This window comes from Desmodus rotundus, chromosome 6, assembly GCF_022682495.2.
Source record: "Desmodus rotundus isolate HL8 chromosome 6, HLdesRot8A.1, whole genome shotgun sequence".
NCBI lineage: Eukaryota > Metazoa > Chordata > Mammalia > Chiroptera > Phyllostomidae > Desmodus > Desmodus rotundus.
This window is the reverse complement of record NC_071392.1, coordinates 52,931,972-52,944,462: the sequence shown is the minus strand read 5'-3', so window position 1 is coordinate 52,944,462 and position 12,491 is coordinate 52,931,972. Positions and strand designations below refer to the sequence as shown.

The window sequence follows — 12,491 nt, the reverse complement described above, 5'->3', positions numbered from 1 at the left end:
ACCCAGGGTTCCAGCATGGAAAAGAAAGCCTCAAAATCACTGCCTGTAAAAATCTGTGGGGGTTGTGCTGGCAGGGGAAACTCCCAGCCTCACAGGAGAGTTCACTGGAGATACCTATAGAGTGCTAGAACCTACACAAACTCACCCAGCCCCAGAAGGGCAAAATTTGCTTGTGGGTAGCAGGGGAAGTGACTGAAAGCTGGTCAAGAGCTGAACAAGTAGCACTGTTCCCTCTCTGACCCCTCCCCCACATACAGCCCCACAACACAGTGAAGTGGGTTGCCCCACCCTGGCGAGTATCTAAGGCTCCCCACCCCTTACAATATATCGGGTGCAGCGAGAAAAAAGAAATATGGCCCAAATGAAAGAACATATCAAAACTCCAAAAATAGAACTAAGTGATGAAGAGATAGCCAATCTATCAGATGCAGAGTTCAAAACACTGGTAGTCAGGATGCTCACAGAATTGGTTGAGTATGGTCGCAAAATAGAGGAAGAAGTGAAGGCTATGCAAAGTCAAAGTAAGAAAAATAGGGAACCAACAGTGAAGGGAAGGAAACCAGGACTCAAATCAACGACTTGGAACAGAAGGAAGAAATAAACATTCAACTGGAACAGAACGAAGAAACAAGAATTCAAAAAAATGAGGAAAGGCTCAGGAACCTCCGGGACAACTTTCAACTCTCCAACACCCGAATCAAAGGGGTGACAGAGGAGAAGAGGAGGAGCAAGAAATTGAAAACTTATTTGAAAAAATAATGAAGGAAAACTTCCCCAAGCTGGCAAAGGAAAGAGACTTCTAGGAAGTCCAGGAAAGAATCTTAAAAACAGCAAGAGAAAAGGAGACAGTTACCTACAGAGGAATTCCCATCAGACTTACCAGCTGATGTCTCAAAAGAAACCCTACAGGCAAGAAGAGGCAGGAAAGAAGTATTGAAAGTCATGAAAGGCAAGAACCTACATCGAAGATTACTCTGTCCAGCAAAGCTATCATTTAGAATGGAAGGGCAGATAAAGTGGTTGTGAGATAAGGTCAAGTTAAAGGAGTTCATCTTCACAAGCCCTTATTACATGAAATGTTAGAGAGACTTATCTAAGAAAAAGAAGATCAAAAAACTATGAACAGTAAAATGACAACAAACTCACAACTATAAACAAATGAACCTAAAAATAACAAAAACAATTACAAACTAAGCAAACAACTAGAACAGGAGCAGAATCACAGAAGTAGAGATCACAGGGAAGGTTATCAGCAAGGAGGGGGAGAGGAAGAAAGGGGGGAAAAGGTACAGGGAATTAGAAGCATAAATGGTAGGTACCAAATAGACAGGGGAAGATTAAGAATAGTATAGAAAATGGAGAAGCCAAAACTCTTATATGTACAACCCATGGACATAAACTAAGGAGGGGAAATGCTGGTGGGAAGGGGTATGCAGGGCAGAGGGGAATACAGGGGTAAAATGGGACAACTGTAATAGCATAATCAATAAAATATACTTTAAAAAATAAAGTAGATTTACATTTGGGAGTACACGAAACAGTTTATTTTTATATTATTGTTTATTAACTATTGTATTATTTTTCGTATGAACTACTTTTGCTCATCCCTGTGTATCTAAAAATAAAGAAATATTCCCTTGCTGGTGTGGCTCAGTGGATTGAGTGCCATCCTGCGAGCCACAGGGTGGCCAGTTCAATTTCCAGTCAGGACACATGCCTGGGTTTCATGCCAGGTCTCCAGCTGGGGGTATGCAAGAGGCAACCACACACTGATGTTTTCTCCCTCTCTTCCTCCCTCGCTTGCCCTCTCTAAAAATAAATAAATAAAATATATTTTTTAAAAAAGGAAATAATGCTAATTGACAGGGAAGAAATGGGTTAACAGAGAACTTTATTAAACTCAGTTAATTCCAAGTTTATTGACATAAAATCCACTATTTCGAATATATTTCTCAATTCCATATTAGTACTAAGAAGTCATATTTCACTACTACCAGGCACAAAAGTACCAAAGAAGGATACACATGCCAACTTTAACCACAGTAGCACCACACAGAGAAGTTATAAACTGAACTAACTTCATTATAAGTTTGTTTAAATAAACGGTTCCAAAGAGTTTAAAACAAACAAATACAACTATAAATATGATTTTTACAAAGGAAGTTCAAAATAATTAAAACTGTTTGTAAGTTAAATATGTAATATAAAAAGCATATACCACGGTTTTTCACTAAATACAAAAATTACAAATGTCTTAATGCCTTAATCTGAGTTAGAAACAAGTATAAGTTTCTAAAACAATTCCTAAGTTCATTTAAGTTACATTTAAAATGGCACATTTTAAAAGAAATTATACTTACTAAGTGTTAAAAACACAATTATTTTTAAATTAAGATATAAAATTTTAAGGTATAAAATTTTGTAATTAAAAGTCTACCCAGTTACAGCATAAAATATTTTTATGCTGTGTATTTAACCATTAAAAATTAACTTCCCTTTTCAAAAAAATATAAACTATCAATAAGGTATTCTTACTGTAGCTTCTGAAACTGGTTTGTAGTATCTATAATTTTCATTGGAAAGTACTCTTACCTTTCTTCTGAGCTATACAATCGAGCAAGTCCAAAATCTGCAAGTTTTATCTGCCCTCTGGTAAAACAAAATGAACAAAGGTTATTAGTTCTTTGAATTGGTCATACACATTCATATTCTATTCCTAGAACTAATCAAAAATTTACTTATAAAAACTTTGACCACATTGCCATACTATCCAAGATCTTACAGGTAAAGACAAGTAGATAAACTCAGGATAAGATAAGGTAAAAAGATCAGTCCTTTTCTTTAGAGAATTTTAGCTACTATAATACTGATACTATTTTTATTAGTACTAGTAAAACTGTATTTCAGTACTGTTTAGTTCCTATTTAGAAAAGTACACTTCAAAACAAAATAGAACAAAATGAGGTAATTTCTACTACTTAGTAATAAGATAACTTACTTGATCAAGTCAATAATGTTCAAGAAAGAAATCACATTGTTTTAAATTTATGTTTAATATTCCCTTTCTTAGAGGGGCTAGGTGCATGCAACACTTTATACTAACCAAAGTCAGGACCAGGCATGCTTCAGTTAAACTAACAAATAATTCCAATTACAACAGGATTATCAGTGTCCAGGTTATGCTGCCAGTAAAATATTTAACACTTTAAAAAGATTTTGTTTATTTATTTATTGATTTTCAGAGAGAGGGGAAGGGAGGGAAAAATAGAGGGAGGGAAACATTGATAGGTTGCCTCTGGCACAACCCCAAACAGGGACCTGGCCCACAATCTAGGCATGTGCCCTGACCAGGAATCAAACCAGTGACCTTTCGGTTTGCAGAACAGTGCCCAACCCTTTGAGTCACACCAGTCAGGGCTCAACATAAGATGTATGTGTATGTGTGTATGTGTGTATGTGTGTGAATGTGTGTGTGTGTGTAGATGTACACACTTTAAAAAACTGATGACTATTTTAAAACACCGTAAATTAAAAAAATTCTAAAGTCTAGTCTTACACCAAATAAAATCATTTAACCAATTATTAGAAGATCCATTCACATTATGTGCAAGACAATCAAACAAGAAAGTCAGCTAAGTATTATTTTATGTACATTATAAACTATTATTGGGAGTTAATTAACTATAGTATATTTAACACAAATTCAGAAATACCACAAGCTATAATGTTGATTGTGTTACAATAGTTTTGGCAAAGAAATAGAGTTGGCCCTTGAACAACAAAGGTTTCAACTGTACAGGTCCACTTATATGCAATATTTTTTTCCAATAAACACTATAAATGTATTTTCTATTCTTAACAATTTATTTAATAACACTTCTTTTGTATAGTTTACTTTATTGTAAAAAACATAATATATAATATATATAACATAAAACATGCGTTAATCAACTATTTATGTTACCAGTAAGGATTTCAGTCAACAGGAGGCTGTTAGTAAAGTATTTGGAGAGTCAAAAGTTATATGCAGATTTTCACCTGTGTGTGTCTGTGGTGGGGGGTGGATCTGCCACCCCTAGACCCCGAGTTGTTCAAGGGTCAACTGTAATGTAAATTATGAATTCTTTTAACAAAATCAAGGTACACATTACATAAAATGCACTCTGAATATATATATATATATTAAACTCATCTCATACCTATTATTTAGAAGAATATTTGAACATTTAATATCTCTATGCAAAAAGTTCTTCTTATGACAATAATCCAGACCTTCCATGAGCTGTCTCATAAATGACTTGATGTGATTTTCATTAAAATGAACCAAGCCTGATTCCAGTAGTCCCATCAGGTCATGGTCCATATATTCAAACACCAGATAAAATGCACCTAAGAAAAAAAATAATTAAAATTTAAAGATTTTTAATCTTACAATTTTTCTTATTCCTTGTAAAGAAATACTACTTTGTCACTTCAATAATGTTCATCCTTCTCTCTGAACTTAATATCAATAAATACATCCCAAGAATCTAACCCAGTTTGCATCTCATACATGAAACACTTATGATATAAAATCAACCCTGTTGATTTTCACACTGCACAGTTTCTAGGTATAATGAATGTAAAATAAATTCCTAACTGTTTAACATAAACAATTGTCTCTGAGCAGAAGCCGCATAAAATTAGTATAGCTCATTAAAGAAAATTTAAAGGTGGCAAACAACTGTTTTTAATTTAAAAATAAATCTGCACTCAGCTGACCTTTAGACGACTTCCTTTAAGTCTTCAACATATATTTTAATTCTATCTATACAGCTGCAGAGCATTTGAAAGCATACAAATTACAACTTTGTTATGAAACCAGCTTGAACCTGCTACTAAAACCTAACATAAATTGGAACATATACAACTGTACTTGTGGGAGGAGATTCAAAAATACTAAAACAAACTTGCACAAACTGAATTCAAAGCTATATCAAAAATTATATCAATTAAAGAGCGTTTATTTTAGCAATTCTGAATGGAAAAACTATTAAAATACAATGTATCTATTTGGCAGAGAAAAAAAGTATCAATATGCCAAAAAAAAAAGGCACCAATAGATAGCTCACAATCAGTTTCCAACTAAAAAAAAAAGATCTTGTAGTAATCTTAAAAGTTTATACTAATACTCCTCTGAAATGAACTAATTATAAGCTTATTAGTAAAAGACCAGGTGTTGCATACAACATGAAAACATTCATTATTACTAACTGTCCTAGAGTCAGTAAAATTAAAGACAAAAATCAAAATATTTCTTTGTTTTTCTTGTATATTTTTACTGTTTTATAGTGACACTTTAAAAAATACCTAAAATTGGTGCTCCAAATATTTAGTGATATGTGGATACCAAAACTTTCTTCACATTTAAGGTGTGGGTAGTGTATGAAAAGCCTGAATGAGGGAGTAAAAGAAATCAGAACGAATGGGTTCCCTGAACTGAGGAGAGATCAATGTTATCAAATACTGGAGCATGGGACTTCTGGTCAAGATGGATGCGTAGGTAGATACATTTTGCCTCCTTGTATAACCTAAAGAACAATAACAAATTTAAAAACAAAAACCAACCAGAACTGCCAGAAAATTAAACTGTATGGAAGTCTGAAAACCAAGGAGTTAAGGAAACATTCATCCAGACAGGTAGGAGGGGTGGAGACAGGCAGCTGAGGGTGGAAATGATGAGCAGCAAGACAGTGGCTAGATAACCATGCGGGTAAGGAGGAGGCTGGAGGTTCCACACTTCCCTGTGGGTAAATAGGGAGGAACAACTAGAGAGATAGACAGACCTCACAACCCTGGGGTCCACCACAGGAAAGGAAAGCCGCCAAACCGCTGGCTATAAAAATCTGTGGGGATTGCGGTGGTGGGAGACACTCCCAGCCTCACAGGATAATTCATTGGAGAGACCCACAGGGTCCTAGATGTACACAAACCCACCCACCCGGGAAATAGGACCAGATTTGCTTGAGGTTAGCAGGGGAAGTGACTGAAAGCTGGCCAAGAGCTAAGCAAGCAGCACTGTTCCCTCTCTGACCCCTCCCCCACATACAGCCCCACAACACAGTGAAGTGGGTTGCCCCACCCTGGCAAAATAGAGGAAGAAGTGAAGGCTATGCAAAGTCAAAGTAAGAAAAATAGGGAACCAACAGTGAAGGGAAGGAAACCAGGACTCAAATCAACGACTTGGAACAGAAGGAAGAAATAAACATTCAACTGGAACAGAACGAAGAAACAAGAATTCAAAAAAATGAGGAAAGGCTCAGGAACCTCCAGGACAACTTTCAACTCTCCAACACCCGAATCAAAGGGGTGACAGAGGAGAAGAGGAGGAGCAAGAAATTGAAAACTTATTTGAAAAAATAATGAAGGAAAACTTCCCCAAGCTGGCAAAGGAAAGAGACTACTAGGAAGTCCAGGAAACACAGAGAGTCCCTTAGAAGTTGGACACAAGGAAGCACACACCAAAGCACATTAAAATTACATTACCCAAGATAAAGGTAAGGACAGAATCCTAAAAATGGCAAGAGGAAAGGAGACAGTTACTACCAAGGAGTTGCCATAAGATTACCAGCTGATTTCTCAAAAGAAACCCTACAGGCAAGAAGAGGCTGGAAAGAAGTATTGAACGTCATGAAAGGCAAGGACCTACATCCAAGATTACTCTATGCAACAAAGCTATCATTTGGAATGGAAGGGCAGATAAAGTGGTTGCGAGATAAGGTCAAGTTAAAGGAGTTCATCATCACCAAGCCTTTATGTTAAAGGGACTTATCTAAGAAAAAGATGATGATCAAAACTATGAACAGTAAAATGACAACAAATTCACAACTATCAAATGAACCGGAAAAAAAAAAAAACCCACCAAACCAAAAACCAAAACAAATTAAGCAAACAATTAGAACAGGAACAGAATCAGAAATGAGGATCACATGGAGCATTATCAGCAGAGAGGTGGAGGCAGGAGAGAAAACGGGGGAAAAGGTACAGAGAATAAGAAGCATAATTGGTAAGTACCAAATAGGGGGCGGTTAAGAATAGTATAGGAAATGGAGAAGCCAAAAAACTTAGAACTTGCTTATGTATATACCATAATTCATTAGAACTAGTGAGGTCCAAAGCAAATATCACATGTAAGACAAGTAAAATAAAGACAAAATATAAATACTAAGAAGGATAAAAATATAACTATGGTTGATACAATGACTGTCCTCCTAGAATCCAAAAGAATAAAAATAGAGTAGCTGAGTTAGGGAAAAATCATATATAAAAAGCAAAAGATTTCATATATGCCAACAACAATCAGAAATAAAGTTTAAATGACTACACAATAGAAGAATACTATACTACAAATGACTGTGAATAAACTTTAAAAAGAATTATTCAAATTCTTATGAAATCCCAAATTGCAAAATTTGTATTTTAATGCTATTTCAATAAAAAGAAAATGACATTTGTTTTCTTTTGCTGAAGGGACATTCAACTTGACAAAATAATTCTAAAATTTACCTTGAAGAAAACAAAAACAAGGCTTGGAAAAACTATAAATGTATATTGTGAACACAAGGACAACCAACTAAAGATAATTTTGAAAAGAAGCATCATTGATAGGCTAAGAAAGGAGAAAAAAAAAGGAATCATATAAAAAGCTTAATTAAGACCAGAGAAGGCAGAAAAAGAGTGGACAGGTAATTAAAAAAGGTAACAAATAGAAACCATTAACAAATATGATAGATATTAATCTAACTGTATCAATAATCACCTTAAATACCAATGGTCTAAATATACCAATTAAACATACAGACTGGTAAAGTGGATAAAAAAGTAAGACCCAACTACATGTGGGTCACGAAAGAACCACATTAAATACAGAGAGATTAAAGAGTGGAGAAAGCTATACCATACTATCACTAATCAAAAGAAAACAGGAGTAACTACATTAATTTCAAACAGAGCAGACTTAAGAGCAAGGAAAGTTATCAGAAATGAAGAAGGGCATTAACTAATGATATACGGGTCAATTCTCCAAAAAGAAAGAACAACCTTTAATGTGTTCACTCCTTACAAAAAGGCTGCCAAAATACATCAGGGAAAAAGTGAAAGAACTCCACAGACAGATAGAAATGATTTCTATATATGATTCTATATAGTAATTCCTCCAACAATAGCAAAAAACATATTCTTCTTAAATTCACATGAACTATTCACCAACACAGAGCACACTAAGGGCCATAAAACTTACCTAAAAAAATTTAAAAGAAAACAAATTTATATAGAGAATGATATCAGACCATAATGAAACTGAACTAAAATCAGTAATAGGAAGAGAGCTGAAAAATACTTATAGAGTTTAAAAAAAAATAAAAAACTTTTTAATGACACATGGGTTAAAGAAAAAAAAGTCTAAAAAGAAATTTTAAAATATTTTGAAATTAATTAAAATGAACACAACTTAACTGAAATATATGGGATACAGCACAGCTATTCCTTGAAGAGACATTATGACAACTATTCACTTTAGGAACTGGAGAAAGAGCAAATTAAATTACAAGCAAGCAGAAAAACAAATAATAAAAGTTAGAATAGAATTCAATGAAATTGAAAATAGAAACTCAACAGAGAAAAATCAACAAAACTAAAAGCCTATTCTTTGAAAAGATCAATAAAACTGATAAGTCTGTAGCTAGGTGAAGGTGCAAATTAAGAATATCAGAAATGAAATTACTAGTATCAGGTCATCACTATTGCTCCCAAGAACATTAAATATGTGAACTACTGAATGCCTGTAAGTTTGATAATCTAGATAAAACAGATTAATAACTTGAAAGACACAGTCTACCAAAACTAACACAAGGAAAAATAGATCATTTCAATTGGCCTACGGAGTCTGTCCAGAAAAAGTCCAGTCATTGTTAACATAACAAGAACAGTATCTGCGACATCAATGTAACCTGGTAGCCAAGGAGAGCGGATTGGAGAACGCACATGTGTGAACAATGACAACTTTACTGCACTAGTTAGTGGGGGGTGGTACATGCACTTGACTGAGTATGTGTACTGTGTGGCTGTCTATTCAAAATGACTGAGCAAGTAGAACAACAAACCTGCATCAAATTCTGCATTAAGCTTGAACATTACTCTGCAGAAACTATTCAGATGATTCAGAAGACCACAGCTATCTATGGACAACTGGTGATTAGTAGCTTCATCATGACAACACACCTGATCACGTGTCACATCTTGTGCAGAATTTTTGGCAAAACATCAAATCACCCAGGTGACTCAGCCCCCCTACAGCCCAGATTTGGTACCCTACAACTTCTGGCTTTTCCAAAAACTAACATCACCTTGAAAGGGAAGAGATCTCAGACCATCGATGAGATTCAGGAAAATACAACAGGACAGCTGATGGCGATGGGAGAACTGTGTGAGGTCCCAAGGTGCCTACTTTGAAGGGGACTGAGGCATCACTGTCCTATGTACAATGTTCCTTGTATCTTGTATCTTCTTCAATAAATGTTTCTATTTTTCATATTACATGGCTGGATACCTTCTGGACAGATCTCGTATACCTATTGTAGAAAATTAATCAATACTTAATAACCCTCCAAAATAGAAAGCATCATGCTCAGATGGATTTACTGATGCATTCTACAAAAAAATTTAAGGAAGAAATTATACCAATTCTCTACAATCTCTTCCAGAAAATACAAGGAGACAGACTATTTCCCAACTCAAGCCTATGAGGCCAGCATTACTATGATATCAAAACCAGACAAAGACATTACAAGAAAGGAAAACTAAAGAATAGTTTCTCATGAACATATATGTAAAAATCCTTAACAAAATTAAACAAACTGAATCCAACATATATTAAAAGAATTATATACCATTTCTAAGTGGGATTTATTCTAGGTATACAAGGCAAAAATCAATTAATGTAAGCCATGACATTAATAGAAGCTAACAAAGGAAAACTGTATGATCGTATCAATAGGTGCAGAAAAGCATCTGACAAATTCCAGCAACCATTCATGATTCAAAGAAAACCAAAAAAACCCCCCAAAAAACCCAAACAAACAAAACTCACAAACCAGGAACAACGGAGAACTTCCTCAACTTGATGAAGAATTATCTACAAAAACCTATCGTCAATATATTTAATAGTGAGAGAACTTCCAATAATATCAACTATCCAAGGATATCCCCTCTCACCATTTCTATTCGTCATCATACCTAGCAGATGAAGACAGACAAGAAAAAGAAGTAAAAGGTACATAGACTGGGAAGGAAGAAATAAAACGTCTCTCTTCACAAATGATACAACTATATCTATGTAGAAAATCCAAAATTCAACAAAAAAGTACTGGAACTAATAAGCAATTATGATAAGGTGGCAAGGTCCAGAGTTAATATATAAAAGGTAACTGCTTTCTTACATAGTGGCAATGAACAATTGGAATTTGAAATTAAAAGCATTTCACTATTTACAGCAACAAGACAAAAACAACAGGTATAAATCTGGTATAAATCTAACAAAATATGTACAAGAGCTATATATAAACCACCACAAAGTTCTGATAAAAGAAACCAAGCTCTAAACAATGAGAATTTTCCATGTACGTGGAAAAGGAAGACTCAACATTGTTAAGATGTCAGTTCTTCCCAAATAGATCAACAGATTTAATACAATCAAAATAAAAATCCCAGGAAGTTATTTTGTGGATATTGACAAACTGAAGAAGTTCATATGTGGATAGGCAAAAGACCTCTGATAGTCAACCCAATATTGAATACAGTATTAAAGAAGAACGAATTTAGAGGGCTGTTACTATTTGACTTCAAAACTTACTATAACACCTGGGTTGCAGGTCAGGTCCCTGGTAAGGGGCATGCGAGAGGCAACCAGACATTGATGTTTCTCTCCCTCTCTCCTTCCCTTCCCCTCTCTCTAAAAATAAATAAATAAAATCTTAAAAAAAGCCGAACTTACTATAAAACTACAATAATCAATCCAATGTAGTATTAGCAAAAGAAGAGACAAGCAGATTAATAAACAGAAAGTTCATGGACAGACTCTTTAAAAAAGTTAACTTATCTTAGACAACAGAGCAAAGACATTTCAATAGAAAAAGGATAATCTTTAACAAATGCTGGAACAAGTAAACACAGACATGCCAAAAAAAAAAAAAAATAAAGGAATCTACATACAGACCTTACATGCTTCACAAAAATTAACTCAAAATGGATCACAGACCTAAGGGTAAAATTCAAAACTGTAAAACTCCTAGAAGATATTTTAGGACAAAATTTAGGTGAACACAAGTTTGGTAATGACTTGGTAGATTCAACACCAAAATCATAACCTGTAAAGAAGAAATGGTCTTCTTGTGGAAGAAGCAGGACTTCATTAAAATATAAAACTTTGGCTCTGAGAAAGATACCATCAGGAGACTATACATATACAAAGAAGTCTTAAAAATCAATAATGTACAAAGTCTTAAAAACAGTAAGTAAACAAAGAGTCCAATTAAAAAGTAGACAAAAGACATGAAGAGATATGTCCCCAAAGAAAATACACACATGGCACATAAACACATGGAAACGTTCTCAACATATTTCATTAGAGAATGACAAATGGCAAATTAAAACAATAATGGGATATCATAAATTCTTATTAGAATGGCAAAAATCCGAAACACCGACAATATCAAAATGCTGGTAAGGAACAACCCACCATTCAGGATTTGTGAAATATAAAATGATACAGCTAGTTCTGAAGAGCGTGTGGAAGTTTCTTACAAAACCAAACATGTTCTTACCGTATGATCCAGCAATCACATTCGCTGATATTTACCCAAAAGAGCTAAAAACTTATATCCACACAGAAGCCTGCATGTAAAAGTTTATAGCAGCTTTATTCATAATTGTCAAAATTGGAAAGCAACCAAAATGTCCTTCGGTGGGTGAATGAATGAATAAACTGTGGTACATCTAGACAATGAAATATTAATCACCACTAAAAATATAAAAAATAAAAAAAGTAAAGGTGTATGAAGCCATGAAAATCCATGGAGCATACTTACATGCATATTATTATAGTAGGTGACAGAAGGCAATTTGAAAAGGCTAAATACTGTATGTTTCCAACTATATGATATTCTGGAAAAGGTAAAACTATGAAGATAGTAAAACAATCAGTGGCTGCCAGTTTCAAGGGGTGGGAATAATGAATAGGTGGAACACAAAAGAATTTTTAAGACAATGAAAGTATTCTGGGCGCACATGTGTGTGTGTGGCATGTGTGTGTGAGTGAGAGAGAGAATGAGAATATTTGTGTCTGTGGGACTAACTATGCCTGCCTTTGTCTCTATTTCTGTGTCCCAGCCTGTGGATCTCTCTCAGACTCCACTGAACTCTGTATGTCTCTGTTAGACTGTGTGTGTCTGCTTGAC

General features: G+C 34.6%; 1 protein-coding gene across 2 annotated transcripts in view; it reads right to left on the bottom strand.

Annotated features, from left to right (window-relative positions):
• CDK13 (cyclin dependent kinase 13) overlaps nt 1–12,491 on the bottom strand; it is a 134,813-nt gene that overhangs the window by 33,623 nt on the left and 88,699 nt on the right. For both annotated transcript variants that reach the window (XM_045193221.3, XM_053926096.1), the window contains exons 6-7: nt 4,200–4,389; nt 2,593–2,649 (exon numbers count right to left, since the gene is read on the bottom strand). In XM_045193221.3, the coding sequence (XP_045049156.2) occupies nt 2,593–2,649; nt 4,200–4,389 (247 nt within the window). The remainder of the gene's footprint in view (nt 1–2,592; nt 2,650–4,199; nt 4,390–12,491) is intronic.